The 26388-nt window shown below is 44.8% G+C and overlaps 1 protein-coding gene and 1 pseudogene across 1 annotated transcript; both read left to right on the forward strand.

Moving 5' to 3' along the window:
• The first annotated feature begins 2362 nt into the window (after positions 1-2362).
• On the forward strand, positions 2363-5172 carry LOC124671706 (annotated as a pseudogene).
• Positions 5173-16345: 11173 nt separating this feature from the next.
• LOC124679429 lies at positions 16346-20031 on the forward strand. The gene is made up of 7 exons (XM_047215184.1): positions 16346-17726; positions 17798-17892; positions 18003-18647; positions 18746-18893; positions 19031-19264; positions 19352-19682; positions 19807-20031. The coding sequence occupies exons 1-7, from the start codon at positions 16428-16430 to the stop codon at positions 19914-19916; spliced, it is 2862 nt and encodes a 953-aa protein (XP_047071140.1). The 5' UTR covers positions 16346-16427; the 3' UTR covers positions 19917-20031.
• The last annotated feature ends 6357 nt before the right edge of the window (positions 20032-26388 follow it).

A 26388-nucleotide genomic window follows, 5' to 3' on the forward strand; every position in this document is an offset into this window, starting at 1 on the left:
AGACGCTTAGTCCGGAAGCTCGCTTCAGACCACTTCGAGGAGGAACTAGCCTGGATGGTTCGCGAGGGAAGTCATCGATCCTACAGGACAACACTACGTAGAGGACGTAGAACTATACATGCATTAAATTATGTATGGAAACTTGTTCAAACTTGTATATGGTCATCCGATGATATTGAATATATATTGTATATTCCTCTTGAATTCTTTTTGGTTCTAATTTCAAATTTGTTTGAAATTGTACATTCATATGCATGCATGTATGTAGTACCGTAGAATATGTGAAACTCCTTCAAAATTACAATAAAGCACAAAAGAAATAAAACAATACAAATTAAACGAAAACAGGTTTAGGGGGGCAGGTTTAGGGGGGCCTAAAACCCTAAACCGGCGGCGGCCTTTAGTCGCGGTCGGCCAGAAGAACCGCGACTAAAGGGCCTCCGCCCCGACGGTCGCCTGGCGCCCACGTGGACGGGCCTTTAGTCGCGGTTCGTAAGCAACCGCGACTAAAGGGGGGGGGCCTTTAGTCGCGCTACTTTGGTCGCGGTTGCGCAACCGCGACTAATGGCAGTTGCGAACCGCGACCAAAGGCCCTTTTTCCACCAGTGTTTGCTCTTAGACTTTTTTTTGTGAAAGATATTTGCTCTTAGACTACCCACAATAGAAGCCTCAGGCATAGTATCATGTATTTCATGCATGAAAAAATCTAACGTGGCAGTGTAACTAAAGATGATGAGAGAGATGATAGTAATATCATAAGCAGATACTGTATCATAGCACGTAGTAATAGAAATTTTAATATCAAATGAAACTTGTACATATATTTATTTTTGAGGGGTAAATAGTGGAAAATCCGACTGCAATTTTTGTTATTTAATAAAGCAAGAAACAATACAGAGTCATTATACCAGGGGTATAAAGAAAGAAAAAGAAAAGAAACTAAAAACACTAGGCTAAAGCTCTACACTTGTGCATGTTTTTCCTTCATCCTGTGTTGAATCATTCGAAGCTCATTCTTGTAAATGTCCTTCCAACTCTGGAATTCTGGTATCTGATTATTGAAAATTTTGTTATTTCTGACAATCTAGATCCCCAAGCAGCTACGATGATAATTTCCATAGCAAAAGGCACAATAAGCTTGCTCTTGACGTCATAGGAAGCATCCATTACTGACAGATGTAAAGTTCTTTGTGGACAAATATAGTCCCAATATAACTCTTCAAAATGGCAAGTCCATAAGAGATGAACCAAGGTTTGTTCCTAGTTGCATTGTAAGTTGGCACATGAGTATCAAGGTAGATTAAAATTCTTTCTTCCCAAGAGATTTATGTGTTCAATCTACCCAATAACAACAACTAGAAAAAGAATATGTGTTTTTTTGTCTGACATGAAGATTTCCGAATCCAAGAGAAAATTTCAAGGGTGTGTATGTGACCAATCATGACATTATAAGCCTTCTTTGTGGAGAATTGATTATTTCCCCAAATGTAACTCCAGGAATCCTTATTCCAGGTTGTGCAATTATCAGAGCATTGGGAGCAAAGCTACCCAAATTTCTCAAATTCATGAAATGTCTGCTCAGAGAGGGTGGGGTGGAACAGGTCTTGCAAGAACTACTCTTGGGAAATGGCATCGCATACAGATTGATCTGTTCTTTTTTTGTAAAAGTGACAAGAAGACGGAATTTAAGGTGGAAACATGATTCCTCCCATATCAGTCCAAAACATAGCAGTCTATCCATTGTCCAAATTGCGCCTAGCCATGGCCTTATAAATATCCAGGACCTTAAGATGTGACTTCCACCAAAAAGAACCCTCCATTTGTCCAGATATTCTTCCAGAGCTATAGTATGTTCCTCTGATCAGATGAACCCATGGAATGTCTAAATTATTATGAAACTTGTGCAGGTTTTTGAGAAGAAGTGTGTTGTTTTTTGTTTCCAGATTCAAAACTCACAGGTCGCCTTGGTTTTTTGGTCGACATATCTTATTCCATGTCACCAAAGCCTTGTACATATCCTTGCATTGAGGTTCTACAAATCAATTAATATAAAATGATTATAATATTAGTACATGATACTCATGCATTGTGATGATAATAACATATAGTAATATAGTAGTGTGACTTGTGACTAGTCTTATTGAAGATGCATAACATCACTTGTGTACGCATCAATGCACACGTAATTGGTGAGTAAATTCTCTATCTCTGATTTGTTGCCATCTGTCTCTACACACACGCGAATCAGCCATACGGAATCCCCGCTTGTCTATATATATTCATCCAATTCCGATGGATCTCCAAAATAGCAATTCAGATCGATTAATCAGTTAATATACGCAGCAGCTGGTCGATGGTAGCAATGTGTGGGACTGTGCGTGAGTGGGCATGGTGGGTGGGCCTCGTCTTCGGCGCCGTCTCACTGCTCTGCTTCGCCGCCTGGCACGCCACCGATGCCTGGTACAACGCCGCCTTCGCCCTCAAACACCGCAACAAGAAGAGCACAAACGGCGACCGCCGCCGCATCCCGCCAGGCCACATGGGCATCCCCTTCCTCGGCGAGACGCTGTCGCTGCTCTGGTACTTCAAGCTCGCCCGTCGCCCGGACGAGTTCATCGGCGCCAAGAAGCGCGCCTACGGCGGGAAACCGGGGTTGTACCGTTCGCATCTCTTCGGGTCGCCCGCCATCATCGCCTGCTCCCCGGCGGCCAACAAGTTCGTCCTCCAGTCCGCAGAATGCTTCGGCATACGGTGGCCGGTGGCCGAGCTGGTTGGCGTCACGTCCGTGGTGAACGTGGAGGGCCGCAGCCACGAGAGGCTCCGCGGGTTCATCCTCGCCGCCATCAGCCGGCCCAGCTCCCTCCGGAGCATTGCCAGCATGGTGCAGCCCAACGTTGTGGCGGCGCTGCAGGCGTGGGCGGACAAGGGCACTATCATCGCAGCCACCGAGATCAGAAAAGTATAGTTCACTGATATAGCTAAGCTTACAATCCCACGCACGGACGCTCGACATTGCTTTATTTCAATTTATCTGTGCATGTAGGTGACGTTCACCAACATCTGCAAGATGTTTGTCAGCATGGAGCCGTCACCTCTCACGGACAAGATCGATCAATGGTTCCACGGATTGCTGGCTGGCTTCAGAGCATTCCCATTGGATTTTTCAGGAACAGCATCCCATGCCGCTCGGAAGGTAAGAAGCATTTCAAAGTGTCTATTTATGAGTCGACCAAAGAAATATTCATTTCTAACGCTCGTGACCATTCTATCTGTATCCAATGGAAGCAAGATAATCCATGTTTTCAAATTATCTGTAGCCTGTAATTATATAACATCTCTACATCTAAACATGCACAAAATTTAAACCAGTTTTACAGGCATAATTTCTCTGTCCGGGACAGTTTTAGAGTCATATTATTACTATTGAGAAGTCAACAAAATGACTGCTGGGGGATTTTACTGCATGCAGTGCCGTCGGAACTTGGATGCGGCCTTTCAGGAGGAGCTAGAGGCGAGGAAGAAGGTGGGCAAGGAGTGTGATGATCTAATGAATGGTTTTATGCAAATGGAGCAAGGGGAGAAGCTGAGCGACGAGGAAGTGGTGGATAACATGGTCTCCCTTGTCATTGCGGGCTACGAATCCACCACCAACGCCATAATGTGGGCTATTTATCACCTCGCCAAATCACCCATCGCCCTCTCCAAGCTTCGAGAGGAGAATGTAGCGATGAGCAAAAGTAAAGGTGGTTTGTCTTCAGGGAGCTTGACGATCACACACGATGACATCCCCGATGAAGTACACAGCCAAAGTGGTGGAGGAGACTATCAGGATGTCCAACATCGCCCCGATGATCCACCGGGTGGCAAATAGGGACGTGGAATATGGTGGCTACATCATACCGGAGGGGTGGTCCGTGCCGGTATGGGTGAGGTCGCTGCACACCGATCCTGACTACTATGAGGATCCTCTTACCTTCAACCCTGACAGATGGGACGTAAGTACACTAGCTAGTTCTTCTCATATGCAATTCAAACTTATAGCCATGCCTACATCAATCAACTTTCTGTGGGAAACCCCATTCCCCCGAACTATCAGTTTTGCAAGAAATAATCTTAAAATAAAATTTGAGATCACTTATCCACCCATACTATACATCATAGCAATATACACTCTAGTGCATTTTTTGAAGAATAAAATAGTGACTAGAAGATTTTAAAAATACTAAAAATCCATAGAAGTAAGTTATATGCTGAAGTATCGGCATCTCGACTTTCTCTACAAAAATATGACAATTAGCCATATGAGAACACAAAATTTCTTGGATTATTTTTTACAGTGGCCTTAAATTGACATATTTCCAACAATTTAAAAGGGCCGTTGTGATTCACACTAGTAGGAAAAACGCAGCAATGCAATGTCGTACCCATTATTCGTATAAAATTGGTATGCAACAAATTTTGTTTGATTTCATCACAATAAAAACATAAATTGCTTAGGGGAGGATTGAGTGAAGGTTAATTCTTATGCAATGCAATACATATTCCTTAGGAGAAGTTCTTATGGGATTCAATCCTACAAATAAAATAACCCCCATAGGAAAAATTCTTAAGAATATGCATACAATTCATGAAAATCCTACATACATTATTCACAAAAATACCTTAGCGAATTTAAATTACACAAATTATCTAGGAATAAACTATTCCCATGTGTGATACTATACGAGGACTAATTGAACCTAAGAATCATTTGTGAAAAAAAATCTCATATGAATATTTATAGGAGACAAGTAATATTCTACATAAAATAATGGCTACAAAGAAATAAATGGACAAAAATACGAATGCAGGAACCGGCAAGGCCGGGAACATTCCAGGCGTTTGGAGGTGGCCCCAGGATCTGTGCAGGCAACATGCTCGCTAGGCTGCAGCTTACCATCATCTTGCATCATCTCTCCATCGGTTATGAGTGAGTAGATTACTATCTGTGTTGAGCTCGAGCAATTACCTACCTAATATATATAGGGTGTACGACCTAATGATTTTGTGTACAGATGGGAGTTGCTAAACCCTGATGCCGAGATCGATTACCTTCCGCATCCAAGGCCAGTGGATGGCGCCGCCATCAAAATTCGTAAGCTTGCTACTACAATCAATAAGCAGATGGATTGATCATTGCACTGTGATGATGTAATCAAACGTTTTCATAAGGGTGGTTGTAGTACAACGGGTGTATGATGCATTTACTTTTGTAATGATGATTTTAGTGTAGCAAGAGACCATTTAATTTATGGTGAGATGGGCCATTCATGCGATAGGGACTGTTATTATGTCCTCCACTTTTGGTGACTTCAGTTTCATCATATAATGTTTTCCCTGCGTGCATACTTCAGAGATTTATTCCTTGTTGGGTTGTACAAGGCCAACAAGAAGAAGTCAACATATCCACACACAAGCACCGCGTGTAATATAAGTTGCACGTTTTCGATGTAATACGCCACACCGGACGGGCACACAAACAAAGGGCCTCCTTACACACATGCACACGGTAAACGATAGACCCCATGTTTATCGTGTGCATGTGTTTAAGGAGGCATCGTTGGCCAACACACTCCTCTCGTGTCCACAAAAGGAACCTCCAAAGAAGAGGCTCCCCATCTGCTCCTCGTCTACACCGACGCACTAAACCTTGGAGTGGGTCCTGGAGGAGGCAAGGTTGAAACCGAAGGAACGGAGACAGAGTTAATGGTTGATGGCAGGACCTTCCCATCCATCTCGAAAGCACTGTGCAGTGATGCTAGTACCCGTAAAGAGAAAAGAACTTATTCAATTTCATGGATTCAGGAGGCGAGTGGAAATGTCGCAGAGAGGTACCACTGACGGTGCATGTTCCTTCGCGCTGAATTTGGTTTGGTCGAAATGGCAGCGGTACAGTGTAGTTATTTTTCCCCTGCCATTGATCTACCTCTTTGTGGAGTTGAGTACCTGCTGAGAAATGGAAGTCTCCCGTCCACGGGACATCCCATGCACATGCCACTTTCTAATCTCTATCCCTTTCTTTATACATATGGCTAAACTAAGATTCCTTCTCACCCACACTACTACACCATGTTCTAAAGTTTGGAACCTATGTAGATTTTGAACCAAAAAAATTAATTTGCAAATTGTTTGAATATTTGAGTTTCTGATGAAGGAAGCTTCAAAATAAATCAATATTGAATATATTTGATAATTTTTAAAATCAACTTATGAAACATTATAAAAACTTAATGAAACTTGGTGATATTTCCTCTGAAACAATTCGTTTCACTATGTTTCAAACTTGGTTTATAAGAGTTACAAAATATATATCAGTTTTTTGTAGAGTCCAATTTGAAGACACAAATTTTTGTATCAAGTTTTATTGAGTTTCATTGTGTAACATTATGTTTTAGTGTGTTCCATAATTTAAATTTTGAATTTTTTTAGAATAAACATTTTTAGGCTTGTTAAAAAGATATCATCGAAATAAATACACGTATTTAAACAGATTGTTAATCGAATATTTTACTGAAGTAAATATGCCTCTTTCTATTTTCGCGCTAGAAATTAAATCCATGTATAAACAAATAAGAAAGCGGGTACTAGTGTGAGGTAGACATGCGCTACAACATGACTAGGCCTAACGCAACACATATGTTGCAACGGAGCTGACATGTGTATCTAGAATCCACCTTCTCTGCGTCCCCACGATCCACGTTAAGTCTTCCTCCCTCACATCATGTCCCCACGCAAAGTATGGCCATCCCCCATCTCCGCTGCCACCTACCACCTCCCGATCCCCATTCGCCATCAATACAACTTAATCCTAGCACCAATACACCGCAGCCGCACCTCCGTGTGGTCACGCATGAGACAGGAAAAGGTCCGCCTGAAGTGGAGAAAGGGGCCCACAGCCGTCGGTCTGCCGTGCGTGCAGCAACTCCAGGCGAACCACAACCCCCAAGGTCGAGGCCAACGAGTCATGGTTGTCTGACATCCGGTTACACATCTGCATCGTGTCCTCCGGTCTACATCTGCCCAGGTTTGTTCCCCAATCGCCTGATCTGCTCACAATATAAAGGAAAATGGGTCTGATTCAATCATCTAGCATAGGTGAGGTACCCAATCGATCCTTGCCAGCATCGCCAAATTTCCCTGCAAGGCCAGGTATTTAAGATTAAATCGTGGTCCTATGCCACATTGATAATAATTAATTAAATTTGAAGTTTGCATCCCGTGGAGTAGTGCTTTCAGAGTTGTACTCTTTACATTACTTCTGATTCTAACTTAGTTGTTGCCTAAAAATGCAGTATCTATATTTAGAAGCATACGATTCAGAAAGTTGTTGCTTCGTTAAGGCAGATTTCTCGTTTTGCCAAACTGCAGTTTCTTGCCACATGTCCATTCCTTTTTTTGGGGAGGCTTAATTATGTTGAGAACTCGGTCTCTTACCACACTGTTTTGTTCTAACGGGGTAGCAAGAAAGTGATTCTTGTTAAATCTCCACTTAGATAATGGCTACCCGTCTTAGCACTTTCATTCTATATTACTAATTTGACCATTTCAGAGTCGACAAACTTTTAATATGAATTCATCCAAATAAAACTGAAACTTGCTGGTTTCCTAGGATTGACCTGGTCTTAATTAATCAATCCATGTTGTAAAGTTGTTAGTTAACTGCAAACCTACAAAGTTTGAACATTTTAAAGTGATTGATTAATTTTAGGAATCTTTTTCTAAAAGTGTTTGAACCTCCAAATTTTAAATACATATTGTTATTGTTATTCCTTCTAACTTGTTCTTCTTCATCAGTTGTGCTTGCTTTGCTCCTTCTCCTGCCTGCTTTGCTCTTTCTCTATGATTTGGCAGATACGTATACATGTATTTCAAGCCGGTTTTTCCCCTGATTTGGGAGAAAAGATCAGTACTAGTCCTAGAGGAGAACATTCCTTGAGAATGCTCTCCGAAGGTTGCTGCAGGACTAGTTGTAAGCTTTTTTTATCACAAATGTGGGTATATTAATGTTTTTGCAAGGGTGCTGTGCACGTTTCCATTTCCCTGGGATGTGCGAGGAATTGATGCCCTTCTTATTTTCTGATCTTGCGGTCCTAGAAACTAATATTACTGATATGTTTTACATTTATGATATAGTCATGTGCTGTTCAAACTGGTAAGTTCGCTTGCTCTATTTCCTTCAATTCCTGCTTCAACAAAAGATTACCTTATGTGTTGTTTCTTCTAGAAGTTGTCGTTGAAATTTGAGTGGTATAGATAATTTACCACATTATAATGTATCCACTGATTTCCCGTGCCAAATGCTCTCACTAGTTCATTAGTAGTACACATTGGTCAATACTACTTAAGAGCCCTTCTTATATTGTTTTAAGATGTTTGTACTTCTCACATTCACTCTCGTTTTGGCAAGGGGAAACTCGTTTTTCCACTCTTGATTCATCTTTATGTAATTATCATGTACATAAATCGCAATTCTTGTTGGTTATTTTTCCTGATTTTAGTTCTAAAAGTGCTACAATATCTACCAGTAATTATATTTGTACTATCTAATATGAAATAACTAAGTTACCACTATTCCAGACGATAAAAGATTCCTAAGCGGTTAATTCCTACAGTTTTTGATATTGTGAAATTCCTATAATGAACTGTGATAGCTTTGGGATACTGGATGGTATATAATGCTACCAGTTGTGTTCCTATATAATCGTATTGATGTTCACTGAGCTTCTCCAAGGTCAGCAAGGAACTTAGGTTTTTTCCACATCGATTCTAAAATTGAAACTTTGTCTTTACAGGCCCAAAAGATCAGCAAGGACTACTATATTCAATATCAGCAATGTACATTAGAAGGCAGGACACGAGAAGAAATATATGTAGAAATAGTTAGAATACCATATTTTGAAGCAAGACTGTTAGTTGAATGCAAGGAGGACAACGTTGTTGATGATCTACTTCACACCTTTGCATCTTTAGTTATCTTGTAGGAGGGCAAATTATTTATATAATGTACCACGTGGATGATGTGTTCCTCTTTTAATGCAATGTTTCCAATCCAATATATAATATGTTTATCTTCTCTATGAATAGTTACATCGATTTTCTCACTTCACATATGACTTGAAAGCACGGCATGTACCCAATTCAAGATATATATGTGGACCACCGCTTGCAAGTGTTGCAAATATTTAATTGATAAAATTAATATGATGCATCTTATAAATTTAATCGTGCAGTGCAAGCACCAACATATGTAAGTGTTGCCCACCCTTAGTTCTATACGTTGCTAAGCAGCAACGCTCTTGTTACCAACCAATTCATATGCGTTGCATTGTACCCTTGCAACACCCAAAAACGCAACACATCATTATCCGTTGGTAAAGCCGCTAGCAACGCCTATATTGGCATTTAGATACAGATAAATGCATTGCTGTGGGTGGGGTCCTGTTGTAGTATGCATGCAAAGATTCTACTGTGTGGTAATCTTAAAGCAACACACAATGAAATTGGATGGTGGAGACGTGCACGGGCTGTGCACGGTACAAACGCTGCTCTCAGTACCTACTCCTAGACTTACCTCCGGAACACATCGGCCCATGCCACACCCTTCAGGGACACCTCTCCCTCTGAAACCGCCCACTCCCAGTATGGAACGCCGCTGGCTTGTGGCACCTCTATGCAGCGGCGGACCCAGAAAGAATTCTGAGCGGGGGCAAAACATTTGGCGGGGGGCACATAAAGCATAGATTCACACAATTTAAACATTTTTCATCCAAATATGAACAAATTCTAGAGGAATTGAAAAAGTTGAGTGGGGGCCTCTGGCTCCCACTCACATAAACTTGGGTCCGCCCATGCCTCTATGGCTCTATCACACCATTTGATAGAGTTGTTAGGAAATGTGAGATGGTTTACCCTCCATCTCTATACTTTCAGACATTGAGATGGTAGATGTACGTAGTCCTTCGGCCTTATGCCGCAATACGTTAAGTCGGTCAAAGGAGAACACATCCTAATTTATGCAGATAACTAGATATAATTGTATATAACTTAATTCTCACCTCATGAAGCGCAGCCATTAAGACATTTGTTATTATCAAAACTATCCATTGATACATCATGCGTTATTTTTGGAAAGCTATACAATCATATTAGATAGGAGGTGATGGTGCACCGGTCATCGTCACCGCTGCCGCGTCCAGGGCAGAAATCTTGGTACAAATAACCTTGCAATCATCGAGTGATGGATAGCACTCGTTGTTTGCTAAACAACAATAGGTGCAAAACTTTTGACCCTCACAGGCGTGACCAGGGACACACAGTCCGTTAGGTAAATTGATCCTTACGCTTTTCATGCCTTCCAATATTCTGCCTATGGAACAGACAATCAATTGATACTCATATTAGCCTCTGTTTATATAAACTAAGAAGCAGTTCATACAACAACCAAACAAGCAGACAAAACACGCAATCACTCAGAAAAGCTGTGAGAACTTCTCAAGAAACGAAATCATGTATAGCATGAGGTAAGTGCTCGATCATGGAAGATTAGTATTGAAAAAACAAGTCAACTGAAGTATCACAATATGTCAATCGGGAGTTTATCTGCAACTTACACTGGACATGGCTAGGGAAGCACATTAAAAGAAGCACGCAGAGGATGATTGGTGTATGGAAACGGCTGCTATATTTTTCCATGTTCAAATTACTGGGCGGTCTTGTTTGGTTCTCGTTTATAGACAAGTAGGTTTTCTGAGAAACGATGATCTTCATTGGGTTGTTCTAATATACACCCAGCAATCAACGTGAGGTACAAGGGCAAGAAGTAAAGCGTGCAATCAAAACAGATCACAAAAATCATGGTTCTTTCTATTTTGCAAGGATATGGTCCCAGCTAATCTTTGTATTTATGGCATACGATAGGATATTCATCATACATCTATATTTAGGTTTCTGTAGGAAAAACTCTAGTAACGGGCTAAAACTTCGCACAGATAGCGATCGGAACCTAAATAATGGTTCTTACTATTTTTGCATAGATATCGTCCCTCTAAATCTTTGTATTTATGCAACTAGAGTTTTAATATTATTTAAAATAATGTATTTACCATAGTTTAAAAAATCTACTACTTTGATTTATTATCCTCTAACCAGTGATTGCTTTTATGCCTCATTGTTGATTAGTGGTTAGACACACACACACAAAAAAAAGAACAACTCATCTACATCTTATTTTCTGGATAATCTTCCACACCCTCAAATATTACTATTGGGGGCTTAGATATATACTCTATATTTTTTTCCAAAACTCAGCTGAATCATTGATGTATTACATTCACGTTAGTACATTAGTGCAATCTCATGCATCCACGTGAGTGCAATCTCATGCATACTTTTGTAACCATGAATCTACCGGGGCATGCTCATTGACAATTTCTAAATCCTCAGCTCACTCGCATTATAGTTTTTTTCCCCCGCCATCATGTACATTTTGTTTGCATAAACATAAAATATTAAATCAATTTTTTTCTATTCCTAGGTATTGCATGCTGTTTAACTCTATCTAAATCACCTATTGATTTTAAAGTGTATTCCGCCTATTGGTTCATATGAAAACAATTTTCTATTTTTTCTTTAATATCAGCTTTAATTTCATATATAAAATAGTGCAATAAATTATTTGAAATTTATATATTTAATTTTATATGAAGTTCATAAGACATAGAGCATTTCAAATATAACTAGAATAATATATAAAATATTTTTATTTATATATTAAGACTAAGACATCTAGAGATTAAATGAATTTGAATTCAAAAGTTCTTCACATGGTGATATTAATCATGTCAACTCATTGTATTTAAAAATCTTGTATTTTAGCTACTTTTTTGTGTGGGTATGTATTTTATCTACTCTATGTGTTTCATATTAATTAGTACAACTTTATATTAAACAAACATCAATTAATATGGAACGAATGGAGTACTACTTGTCTTTTTGTGAAATACAGTACAGACGCAGACACTCACAATAACATACATACACTCACATTTACAAATGCTCGCATAACCTACCATATTGGCACCTCCGAGAGAATGAGTCTAAAAGAGTGATCCGGCGGGTCCGAGAGACCGAGTTTGAAGACTGATCTGCGGGTCTTGAGATTGATGAAGTCGTGCTTGACCCCATGGCCGAGGCATCCGGACCGTGTCGATTCCAGCAGGTCAGCCAACATCAAGGTCCACCTCAGCTTCCTCCATCAATCTCCCGTGCCGCCCTTGTCGAAAAGTTCATATTGGTTGTGTGTTTTTTCTTGGATGGGATCTGCCAAATAGGATCCGTCACCACAGGCCTCTCCTCCCCCTCTGTTGCACACGTGACACAGCAGCCTGACCCCTCGGCGAGAAAGCATGATTTAGCTTTCGTGTGTACTGGACGGGACCGGGAGTACCCAATTTGTTGCTTGTGACGGCAGCAGATCTGCACTGGCTATAGGTCTGCGTAGACCTCGTGGCGCGGTTGGTCGGGAGTACCTGGGCCCAATGGGAGAAATCTGGAGCTTTTTCTACAAAGCTTGGTATTCCCTTTTTTCTGTGAGTTCATTCCAACTGGAATCTCAGCAAAATTTGTCAAGCGTATACCCAAACAATCCTTCAGTTTAGAGTGTATGCTCTCCGGTAGAGCTGATGTCATCAGCCTATGTTCAAGAAATGCATCCATATCGCTTGTATTCCCGAACGAGCAAAGAAATTTTATCATGAAGATTGGTGAGGACATGCATACAAGGACCCATTCTCTTGTGGAAAAGCTTGATGCAGGTATATATGGATTCAAGTTCCTTTGTTGCCCACATTCATCATGAGCAAAATATCAAAATGCAACTTAATTAATTGCTGAAGGTATAGATTTAGGTCATACTTCTGCTTTTAAACATTTCATGAAATGTATTGGTTCTACAATAATAACATGTAATTTGTCTTCTCTTGTACATATCTGTATTTTATGGATGGTTGGAGGCAGTTGTTTGTATCACTGATGAGTTAAGTTCAATCGTCAAAGAAAGTACAATGTACAAAGTCAATGCCCGACAGTTTTTAGAATGTAGAAATTCAAATGAGGAGAGCTTTGAATCTAGTGATCCTACTAATATCACCATATTTTGCCAAGGATCCGATGATTCTCTTTGGTCACTTGAAAGATAAAGATTTACCATTGACGAAGGTTGCCACTGCAAACCTTGAGGTTTGTATTTCCGTAATGGTTGGTGAAAACCCCGAGCGTGTTGACATGGATATTGTCTCTTTAGCTCTGCAATCATATGTTGGTCGCTCTTATCTCCATAGTTTTCGATGGGCCATCTTCTCCTGCTCGAATTAAGTTTACGAATCATCTTGCTGGGCGAGACGATATATTAATTGCTATACCTCTTTTCGAGACCTTGTTATATTTAGTTGATTGGCATATTTTCATTCCTACATAAGAAAGGAAGATAACAGTCTAGATGCGGGGCAGACTGTATTTTATGGATGGGCTGGAGGCAGTTTTTTGTATCACTGATGAGTTAAGTTCAATCGTCAAAGAAAGTAGAATGTACAAAGGCAATGCCCGACAGTTTTTAGAATGTAGAAGTTCCAATGAGGAGAGCGTTGAATCTAATGAGCCTACTAATATCACTATTTTTTGCCAAGGATCTGATGATTCTCTTTGGTCACTTGAAAGATAAAGATTTACCATTGGAGAAGGTTGCCACTGCAAACCTTGAGGTTGGTATTTCTACTGTAATGGTTGGTGAAAACCCCGAGCGTGTTGACATGGATATTGTCTCTTTAGCTCTGCAATCATCTGCTGGTCACACTCTTGTCTCCATAGTTTCCGATGGGCCATCTTCTCCTGTTATGATTAAGTTTACGAAGCATCATGTTGGGCGAGACGATATATTAATTACTATACCTCTTTTCGAGACCTTGTTATGTTTAGTTGATTGGAATATTTTCATTCCTACGTAGGAAAGGAAGATAACCGTCTAGATCAGGGGCATCCAGAAGCTTTGCCTCATTTTTAAGACTCTACAACTTCATCATTTTTTGCATCAGATTTTAGTTCGCAAGACAACTCTTACTTGGTTGTAACATGTGAAAATATTGTTGTTGTCGTCCATGTACCTATTTGGGAAACTGAAGATGAAGAGGAGGTGTCGAGCAATTGGATGAATTTCTGGAGGATCTAGAGATAGTTTTAGGCAGCGGCCTATGGAGATTTTGTTATAATCGAATGTTTTTTGTGTTGGTGTCATGATTTGTTAACCAATGATTTTAAATTAACAAGAGAGATATTTCTATAAATAGTACTGGTTTTTTTGATGATTATAATTTATGATATCTCTAATTTATTTTGTTTTTTCAGAATTGAATTATGAACTATATATGTACATTGAGAAATAAAAATTTGAGAACCCGTGGCAACACACGAGCATTTTAACTAGTATAATAATAAAACCTAATAATTATTATAACTATAATAGTGATCATTATCCTAAATTTCAGTGGCAAATATGTTGCACACATGACACATGTTCGATTGCGTGACGGGTGCGCCTGAGCAAACTATCTTCATGGTTGTAGGTAACAATATTCCATACATAGAGACCAAGAAAAATCCAAAACAAAACATGGTCAAGAGACTCATCATCTCCACAAAAGAAAGAATTTTGTTCACAATTCCCTCCTCTTTCCAAAAAAGTACATCACTAATTACACAATACTTCTTAACCAACCACTCAAAACAATTAATTCTCATTGATATGTGCACCATCCATAGAAAATATATGCAAACCACGTCTCCTCCCTTCAAATAAGAATACAAAGATTTGACACACGACTAGCCCAAAAGTGGTGAGCTACCACTACTATTTATTTATTTTTGCGAAAATTTTACCGATCTGTTTATAATTATCAACAACAGTATAAAGAGCATGACAAGTAATAAAAATTATAAATAGGTCTTTGGACCACCTAGCGACGACTACAGACTCTATTGCAAGCTTGTTGTACTAGATAGACGTTGTCGTGCTAAGGCCTTAAAGTACCATCGTCTATGATAACAACCATAGATTGGAAGAGAATAGCCTAAAACCGCCTCAACGAAGACTAAAAACGACCGGATTCCAAGAGATCCGCTAGATACATGACTCCACGCGCCCTCCACCATCACTAGATGCACCACTGGAACGAGAATAGAGCAGGGAGGACCTTATTCTGACTTAAGGATGTACACGCCGCCTCACCATCCTGAAAGACACTCGAAACAACCTAAACAAAAAACTGAAAAACCCTACCGTCGGTGAGAGGTCATGGTCAGCCACACTTCCAACGCACCAAAGCCAACGGAAGTGGAGCAGACCGATAGTGTCGTCGCCGAGAGGGAAGAAACCCTAGATAAGTTTTGGATCGCCCTCACGGCCGCCTCTCTGTTGTCCCCGCGCGTACCGTAAAAACCCGGACATATTCATAGTAGTCTTTCCCTTGGCACTTTCCTATCAAAATAACACCATGCAGAAGGACACCATTAACATAAGGGCACTACTTAAAGAAGATTTAATCAAAATAAAGCATGGATCATTGGTAACTACAACTCCGTTCCTAAATATAAGACGTTTTGGGAGTTTAAATTGAGCCCCCAAAAACGTCTTAAAAATGGAGAAAGTACCTGAATTCTGGAGGAGGGATTGAAGACGAAAGACCCACCGATAAATAGGGGTTCGGTAGCAGGCATTGCCCGTTGAACCGTTGCTTATAGTTGTTTAGCACGAGAGTTGCCCACGCTGACGCGATAGCACAGATAAGTCCAACGCCTTACAAGTAAAGAATATTGGAGAACTATTGTCAAGGTCGATCTTCCAAACCTGCAGCGTCAGCAGATGAATCAACCTTACCTTGTCGTCTCTGGTGCAAACATTCCATCTTCTTTCGGATCATCGCAGGCACACAAATTAAGACAAGCTAGATCAATCGGTAATGTCCGCACATTGTTGCTTGTATCATCGTCATAGGGTTGGCATGTGGTAGACTAGGTACACCATCATCTGACGCAGCCACATTTGATAGGGTCAATCAGAGTGCAGTGCACACAGAAACACCCAGGTACGTACGGCCGGAGGATAATGCAAAAATCGGCCGGCCGGCCTCTCGGAGACGGGGCAAGACGCTGCCCGCCAAAGCTCCATCTGGAGGAAGAGGAATGCCGTCTCGCGCGACGACCTTTTCTTCTTGTCGTCCCCTCCACAAGTTCAGCCACGTACCAACGGACAATCGCCACCATGCAGACAGCAAACGGTGCTGCGTTGCCAGTAGAGACGATCCTCTTTCCCGTTCACTCTCCGCAGCTCCGGCGCACCAATGGCGCCGCCGTCATCCTTGCTTCGCGACCTGCTTTCCGCTGATGGCTTTAAGAGCCGTCGCAAGCAGTCTCCGGCCGACCCACGGACGACGACCATGCCACCCAAGAGCCGGCGCCCGACCAAGCCCGCGCGGTCGCAGTCCGACGTCCTCACCCACAGTCGCCTCAGGGACGGGAACGTCGTCGTCGACCCTCACGACGGCGCCCCCGAGGAGCATCAGATGGCGAGGCGGAGGTCGTCAGCGTCGCTGATGAACGCCAGGAGCTACAGAAACATCGACACCGCCGGCAGCGGCGCCGCCGCGAGCGCGAGGGGTTGCGCCGCGGTGCCGGCTCTGGACGAGTCCGCGCTCAGCGCGCTGATCTCGCTGGCCGCGGGCGCCGTGAAGCCGTTCGCCAAGGACGAGGCCTTCCGCGCGTCTCTGCGCAGCGGCTGCACGTCCTGCGTCGGCGAGTCCGACCACCGCGCCGTCCTCGACCTCCGCGTGACCGTGCAGACCGTCGAGAGGGCCGCGGCGTCGGCAGAGGAGGAGGAAGATCCCCTCGACCCGCGCGACCTGAAGCGCGTCTCGCTCAGGCTGCACGCCCTGGCGACCCTCGACGACGAGGAGGCGCGCGCGGTGACCGCGTCGGGCGCGCCATACGAGCGCCTCGCCGCGTGCGCGCACCTCTACATGTCCGTCGTCTCCAAGCTCCAGAAGAAGGACCACTCCGCCGCCGTGCACGCCCTGGAAGCCTTCTGCCTCGCGCCGCGCGAGGCCCGCACGGTGCTTCTGCCCGCGCTGTGGGACAGGCTCTTGCGCCCGGGGCTCTCGCACCTTCGGGCGTGGCGCGATCGCGAGTCAACTGCCGCTGCGGCGAGGTCGGAGCCGGACGCCAGGGTGAAGGAGGTGGAGCGGACGTTCGTCGACGCGCTGAACGGCGGCACGCGCGCGCTCGCGTGCTACTACAGGGACTGGCTGCTGGGGCGCACGGAAGAGTTGGTTATCCCGTCCGTTCCCGCCCCTCCGAGCACTACGGCTGCTGTTGACGGCGCACTGGCGAGGTCCTCGCAATCGACGACGTACGATATCGGCTCGGATGTCGCGTTTAGCTCCGAGAGTATGAGCCCCGCCGTGTTTGCGATCGAGGAGACGCCGCAGCAACCTGAGGAGGTTGTGCAAGGGAAGGCCGCGGAGGCAGAGAGCGTGTTCCACGAGTGCGACGATGGCGAAGCAAGGAGCTACACTCCCACTCCACTGGCAGAAGAAAAGGCTGCGATGCCTACTATGCTGACCAATGAGGCATTTGAGCCACAGGTAAGTGGCAAACTTCTCCTGAATTCTGATGAACTGTGCCAATATTTCTGATAAAATCCGCACCATCTTAGATCGAGAATGGGCGGAGGAATGGAGCAGGCGAGTCAACGAGCTACCTGCCGATCCGTGACATGTCAGCGATCGACCTTCTCACACTCGAGTTCTGGTACGAATTCAACTGCGCGCTGTATGCAATCCCAATCTTTCCATGCACCGGTGCACTGACATAGTTACTGAATTACTGATCCGTGCGTCTTTTCCTGTACAATTCACCAGCGAAGGGCCTCTCAAGATCAGTAGCACAAACGGCAACCAATTCCAATCCTCCATTTTCGCCACCACCCCGAGCGACTTCGTCTGCCCACTCACCCGGCAGATCTTCAACCGGCCGGTGACGATCGAAACAGGCCAGACGTTCGAGCGGCACGCCATCGTTCACTGGTTCGACAGAGGCCTCCGGACGTGCCCCGTCACCGGCCAGGAGCTGGAGTCCCTGTCAGTCCCGGACACGAACCGCGTGCTGAAGCGCCTGATCGACAGCTGGAAGTCGGAGCACTGCCGGAACCTGCCGCAGGTCGCCGGGAGCAGCAGAGCGCCCGAGGAGAAGCTGAACGTGGCGGTCGTGGACAGGGTGCTCGACTCGGGGCGCAGCGTGTCGGAGCAGATGGAGAGGGCGAGGCACCTCATGGCGATCGGCGGCGTGGACTTCCACCTGCACAGGCTCCGGGAAGGGAGGGAGGAGGAGCAGAAGGCGCGGGCGGCGGAGCACCTGCTGCTGTGCGTCAGGGCGGAGGGCGGGTGCAGGAGCTACGTGGCCGTCGGGGTTGACGGCGGGAGCCTTGCTCGGCTGATACGGAGCGAGGTGGTCTCCGCGAGGACGGCGGCGGTGCGTCTGCTCGTCGAGCTGCTTCGCCTGAGAAGGTTTGGTTCCTTGTTCTTGATCACATCGAAAGGGAACATTGTTCTGTATGTGTCCATCATTTTTATCTGAAACTGAAAGGGCATTCTAACTGCCGCAGAAGGGAAATTGTTGAACTGCTAATGCGCGGAGTATGCGCCGCGTCTGTCCTGGAGACGATGGACGTGCTACTCCAGCATCTCCGGAGCTCGCCGGTCGAAGAACAAGCTCTTGTTGCTGTTCTGCTCTTGCACTTCCAGCGGACGTTGGTGCGCTTCTGTTGCTGCTTACTCTTATTGCCATTTTTCGTGGAAGAATTCAAAATTGCGCGGGAAATATAGGCTGGGAGAAGCATGTTTATGACAAAAATCTCTGAAAACGTACTTTGTAAATTGCCTGTCAGGAGGAGCCCCGTAGAACCAGCGAATACGGGGAAGAGGCTGCCAAGGCCCTGACGGACTCTCTGCGACGCTGCCTGACGGACGAGAACGTCGTGCCCAACACCAGGACAGCTCTGCTGATGCTGGGAGGGCATTTCTCCTTCTCAGGCGACCTTCTCACCGAGGACTGGATGCTGAAACGGGCCGGCTTCGTCGACGACTCGCCCACCACGTCCGTCGCCTCCGACGCCGCCGTGCAGGTACCGTGCGTGTCCATTACTGACACATGTTTCACCGGTTTCTCTGAACTTCTGATCACCACATTGTCCTTTCTCGGTCGTGATCAGGAGAAGGAGGTGGCCGAAAACGAGGCGTGGCAGGAGCACGTGACGGCGGTGCTCCTCGGCAGCGGGAGGAGGCCGTTCCTCGCGGCGCTGTCCGGTTGCTTGGGCTCCCGCGACGCCGGCCTGGTGGCCGCGTGCCTGACGACGGCGGGCTGGCTGAGCCATTCGCTGGCGGCGCCGCCGCTCGAGGACGCGCGCACGGACATGCAGCTCGCCGCGTTCTCGGCGCTCGTCCCGCAGCTCAAGCGGTGCCTTGCCGGCGGCGCAGCCCACCTGCAGGCCCGGCACCGGGTCCTCGCCGCCGTCACGCTGCACAACTTCAGCAAGATCCCAGGTATACTAACAATCATCAGCACCTCGTATATCAGCCGCGAAAGCGACTTCAAATCCATGAAGCCACGAGGTTTTGGGACCAGGACTAATTCAGCAACTGATGCTTGATGATTGGGTGCGTGCAGACTGCAGGGTGCTACTGATGCTGCTGGCCGACGGCCTGCGCGGTCACCTCGCCGAGCTGGCGGAGCTGACCCGGACGGCCGGTCAACTGTACGCCGAGCTGCACGAGTGACGTTGATAAAACCTTGAGACGTTGACCTCTGACGCCGGACGCAAGTCGCCGGGGCCTCTCGTGATCTCGTGGAAGATTCAGCGGAGAAATGTATTGCACAGCTGCTTTTCTTTGACCGTTTCAGATCTCACAAGGATATGTTCGTCTGCTGTTCTGAAGTGGACGTGGACGTAAAGGATAAGGTCTCCACCTCACGGAGGCGAACATGCCCAGCTCACACGGCAATGTGTGTCGTCGTGTCCGACTGTACAGTATGAGTGTATGAGTTCTTGTCTCTCCATCGTTCTGCAAAATATGTATGTTGGGACGCCGGCTGTAAATACAAGTTGATGCTTTAGACACAGACATAAAATTTTGTAGTACAAGGTTGTGCTCTTTCTAGACCATATACTTAAATATCAGTCCCTGAATTGATTATTTCCACTTGAACACTTGCAAACTGATGCGGTGGAGAAAGGCAATGCCAAGTACTCCCTCCGTCCTAGTTTTTAAGGCATATTCCCAAAAACTATTTATCCCATAACCCCCACCTCCTAGGCATAATTTTATTTAATGTGGGAGAGAAAGGGGTTGCATGCACCAATGAGGGAGAGAAAGAGAATGCACGCACCAATGAGGGAGAGAAAGGGGCTGCATGCACCAATGAGAGAGAGAAAATGAGACCCAATCAGCTAGTACCTTGGACCAAGATATTCAAAAATTGTGACTTACAAACTAGGACGGAGGGAGTATGTACTCCAAAACTTTCCATCCAAAGTGAGCCACCGGTCACCACATAAATAAAGGGATTGTCTAAGGGCATATACAATGGTGATATTTTAGCAAAGGCCACGTAGGATAAACGCTGATGTGGCGGAAAGAGAAAGATGAAAAAAAGACTTTGCCTTCTCTTAGCTAAGAGATCATCTCTTAGCACAATCTCTCTCACCACAAATTTAGCATGTCTCTTTACTAAAGATAAGATTAAAAAATAACCTATTGTACATCATGTTTTATTGTTATATCTATACTACGTGGCAAGGTTAAGACAAGACAGCCTTATCAACCATTGCACATGCCCTAATCATCGTCTAATCATCGTCTAGCTGAAAACGTAATACGGTTCAAGTTAGATTCCTCTCACCCAATTCAATCCCACGCTCAATCCCCGTCAGTCAGGCCCGATACCGAAATTTCCCCTCCTATACCGATTAATCCGGTTTTTCCTGCTTTTTTCCTATTACATAAGTTTTGGGCCTTAAGGACGAACAAGTGCCGTCTGGCTGCCGGCAGGAGTTACAAGGGACGTCGAGGAGCACCAGGATGACACCGACCACTCACTCTGGGCGTTCCGGAAATCCCAAAATTTCGGGACGGGAAATTCGGGAAAAAATTATTTCGGGTTCCATAGAATGACACCCGAAATTACATCCTAATATTTGATTCCCGAAAATTAGGGTACCCGATAATTCGGGTTCGGAATCGGGAATTCCTGAATAGCCTGAAATTAGGAACTGGAAAAAAAAATTGACAAAGAAACAGCGCTGGAGTAGTAACATGGCACTGAGAAACCTGAGAGCCTATTTAGACTGATGTTGTAACATGGCATGCAGATAGTAATATGTTTCCATAGAGTACAGTGAGATGACACAAACCAGTAGGCGAAAAACATTTCTTCATATCTCTCTCGTTTGTCGTCTCACTACTTCACTGCTACGTTCCTGTCCACGAGCGTATTAACCAAGGTTTAAAATAGCGTGCTAAAAGAAATAGCGGCGGCATCCTCCAAATTCTATGCACGCTATATCGCGCTAAAGCAATACACTCGGACTTTAGATCAACAGGCAACAAATTAAGAATGCAACACCATGAAAAAAGAAGAGCAATACACTCAGAAAATTATCAATCGCTTACCCAGAGGGATCACATGCCTCGAAGCATCAACATAAATATAATTAAGAAAAGAATTTAGACCGGGAGACCGATGAAACTAAACCAAAAAATGAAGAAATGAGATTTAGCACATATTAACTGAGAGAGTGAGAAAATAAAACTGAAGAAAGAGAGACATAGAGAAAACAACGATAAATAAGGAATGAGAATGAGAACATCAATCTGCTTCTAGTGGGTACTCTATAAGCATAAACACAAATAACTGAGGCTAAGTAATGAGAGGCCAAAGCTGAGGTAATGAGAGGCCAAAGCTGAGGTAATGAGGTGGCAGAGAAACATGAAAAGAAAAATGACCTGAGGTAATGAGATAAAGCATAAACTATCATGATTATATACAATCACACTAAAGAATAACCGAAGAAAATGAGGCAGTATCATTGAGAGGAAAAACTCAGACCGAAGAATAAATAAACAAAAAGAGGCAATATCACTGAGAGGAAAAAGACAGAATGGGTCGAGAGAATTAAAGATAGAGAAAACTGACGATGAGGCAGGTCCATCGCGCGGCCCAACCGACGACCAATAGACTAGGGTTTATTTTAGTTTAATTAGTTTAGTTTAGTTTAAATTTCATTCAAAACTTTATAAATAAGAACAAATTTGAATGAAATTCTACAGTTTATTTATATTTATTTGTTTAATTTTTTAAAGGATCCTTATCGGAATCGTCAGTGTATGCAACTTCTCCCCAAAGTAGGGAGCAGATATGAGCACTTTCAATAGGATACTGCCGACGAGCGTACCTACCGATCCCTATTTAAGGCGCGCCGGTTGAAGAGATGGTCTAACATATGGGTGCTTGGCCTTCATCGGTGTGGTTCATTCACAGGGCGTTAAAACTACTAGTTCGCCCACTTTATCCATGCATAGCAAACTTGCAAATAGGACACGACATAGGAAGAAGACAATATATAATCCCGAGTCCTGGCACAAGAAATTTTACGCTGTAACTATTCCTTGTGATCCTGTTCCTACCTGTAATCCCTGGAGCACTAGCGAGATTTGCAACCCAATGTTGGCGCAACTGTCCTAGTAGTATCACGGGTGCCGCGAGGCCCACGACTGCATGAACGTGGAGATGTTTTGCTTGCACCTCGTTAGCGGGTACGTGACTGGAGTCTTTGCCAGTACTACTCGCAGGCGAGACTGTACAAGCACACGGAGCCATGCGCTCCAGCAGTGTGTGTATTCAGCATATTCAGCGATCCACACATCCAGCTGGGACTGGACAGACTGGATAAGCAGCTCGACATTTTTGTAACCGGAGCGCATGTGACTATGCGAGTCTTGCTTCGCAAAGGTGCATCTTTTCCGGGACGGATCCCCGCACGCAGCTTCCAAGTACCACTTCCATCATTCCTTCCGGCAGCAGCCAGCGTTAGCTGCGTATGTCTGACCGATGCAATCTAATCATCCAGTTATCTATCCAATCCATGTGCGATCGACCATGATTGCGAGCATCACACCGCATCGTACGTTTGCAACGAACGCGCGCGCTGCGCAGGTAGGCTTGCCAACATCAAGCAGAGTCTGTGATTGAACGGTTCGGCGCGCCATCATTGTCCATCATAGGCGACAGCGATAGCAGAACGCAGATTGCGTCAACTGCTCTTGCCAAATTCCTTCCATTTCTTCCTTCCTTCCTTCCAGCATTGAAATATCTTGCTCCTTAAGAATGCTGCCTCAACAAAATGGCACGAAGACGAATCGAGCAGATCGTTTCTTCGTGTGAGGGGTAAAGTGCTGGTGTATCCTGAATCTGCCGAGCATATCCCGTTCAATCGGCCGGTCTGGAGAGATGGGGCAGCGGTAGCTTTCGTTGTGGTGCTGGATACCGGAGTATCATGGACGGGAAGAAAGTTACCGAAAGCAACACGCGGGGAATAGGAAATGGGGAAAGGCGACGCTGGCCTACACATATATACTACCTCCATACCGGATTAATGGACAATTACGCACTTTAAGAAACAAGTTTAACTACTAATTTGGTCAATAAAATATAAGATATATATCACAAAAATTATATTATTGAAAACATTTTTTGAATACGAATCCAACAGTATAATTTTTGTGGCATATATCTCATATTTTGTTGACCAAATTTATAGTTAAATTTATTTCTTAAAATACGTAATTGCACATTAATCCGGTATGGAGGTAGTACTATGTTCCTACGGAAAAGGTAATGATCCTGTCTAGCAATTTGCACGGGACAAAAACACTTTATTTACATGTGGAAGGGTAGTACAGAGTGTGACCAATGGAATTGCTAGGATTAAGATGCGCACATACTTTCTCGCAAAAAAAAGATACAAATATACTAGTATATAATTCACAAAAATCTGAATCTTTATACAAAACATTTAAGTAAACACACCACGAAGAGAAAATTCCATAAACCGGCAACTTTCTCTGCAAAAGTTGCACGAACCCGATGAGGTGACTCTAATGCCACAAGTAAAGTCTAACAAACCCCCCCCCCCCCCCCGTTGCCAGTTGTCCGATTGTGGTTTGCTCCGGCCCAAATTTTGTTTTTACCACGCAACAGAAATATATGTAGGGCGTGCTACGATGGCGATGGCTGTGGCTGTGAGGTCACCTTGATTATCAGGTACGGAGTACACTGTTAAACTATTCAGTACAGCTCTCCGTAACAATTTTATATGCTTAGAGCAGGTGGTTCGTCCAATAACAAATTCGAGTGACCGGTTTGTGCCGTAGAAGTTAGCTGGTTTGCCCACTTCGTCATAAAGAATGAGGGCATCTCCAACTAGAGTCCGTTTGCGTCCGTCGTGATCCAAAATGCGTCTGAGTCCTGCTCCAGCGAGGTGCGCAAAGTGACCGGATCGTCCGTGGCGATGTAAACCAGGCCTAAATATGCGTCAGGTTTGCATCTCCACGGACGCTCCGCGGTCGCGCCGAGCGTCCTCTTTTTCTTACCCGGTCCAGCAAGTTAGGGACAGCGAAATCGAGCGCTTCGATTTGCTTCTTTTTCCCCTCCTTTGTTGCCCTAGTGCGACGCCACCACCCCAACCCCACCCACCGCCGTCCCGCCGTAGCGCCGCAGTACTCGTCGTCGGCTCGATTCTCGCGGCGCGGGAGAGCAGGATCGTAGTCGGGGTAGGCTCCGGCGCGCACCTGTCGCCTGTTTTGGGGCCAAACGTTGCCGGATGTTTCGCCCACAACCTGTTCGGTCAATTGCGCAGGTAGGTGTCTTACTCCTGTTTTCGCGCTATTGTGTGCGGCCATTGATCCACGGTTCGTACCCACGCAGATAGACCTGTGACAGATGCTCGACAAGTTCCGCGCGGAGGTCGTTGACTTCTCTTCCGACGAGGAGTATGATCAGTCCACGCAGACATTTGCAACTATTGCGGCCTCCATGATCAACGAGTTCAATTCAAACCAGGGCCAGTGCACCGGGGCTCTGTCAAGGGCCACTCAAAAAACGCGCAACAGAGTGGAAGGGCACCTCCGGCTCCACAGGGACTACTTCCACCTCACCGATCCAGTGTACAAGGAAAAAATGTTCCAGCGCCGGTATAGGATGTCAAGGGAGCTGTTCATGGTCATTCTACGGGGCGTCAGACACTACGACCCCTACTTCCAATGCAAGCCCGATGCAACAGGTGCACTAGGCTTCACCTTCTACCAAAAATGCTCCGCGGCTACTCGCATGCTATCATATGGAATGAATGCTGATATATTTGATGAGTATCTTCGAATGGGTGAGAGCACCCGCCTTGAGACCATGTACAGGTTTTGCCGAGCCGTGATTGTCGTGTTCGGACAGCATTACTGTAGGGAGCCAACTGTTGAGGATACAATGCGGTTGTTGTCTATCAACGAGTTTAGAGGGTTCCTAAGAATGATTGGCAGCATAGATTGCATGCACTGGGAGTGGAAGAACTGTCCATTTGGATGGCAGGGTCAGTACAGCGGGCATGCGGAGGGACGGACTGTCATTCTTGAAGCTTTCGTAACTCAAGATTTATGGATTTGGCATTCATTCTTTGGCATGACCGGTTTCAACAATGACATCAATGTGTTGCACCAATCACCGGTTTTCAATAGGATCATGCAAGGCAAAGCTCCTCGGGTGAGCTACGAGGTCAATGGAAATGAATATGACAAGCCATATTATCTTGCTGATGACATCTACCCTGACTGGGCCATACTGGTGAAGACTGTCTGTAATCCAAACTCCGAGAAGACGAGGAGGTTTGTCAAGATGCAAGAGGCTTGCAGAAAAGATGTGGAGCGCGGATTTGGTGTGCTCCAAACTCGGTGGGCAATTGTCCGTCACCCGACAAGAACACGGTCGCTGAAGACCATGCATGAGGTGATGACATGATGCGTGATCATGCACAACATGATCGTTGAGAACGAGCGTCCTGATGGCCGCAATGAGAACCACTAGGAATTTCAAGGTGAGCTGGTTGCGCCACTCCCTGTGGCTTTATCTTGGGAGGACTATCTGCATATGAATGTAGAAGTCACTGATGGTACCGTGTGCAAACGGATGCATACGGATCTGATT

Source organism: Lolium rigidum, chromosome 7, assembly GCF_022539505.1.
Source record: "Lolium rigidum isolate FL_2022 chromosome 7, APGP_CSIRO_Lrig_0.1, whole genome shotgun sequence".
Taxonomy (NCBI): Eukaryota; Viridiplantae; Streptophyta; class Magnoliopsida; order Poales; family Poaceae; genus Lolium; species Lolium rigidum.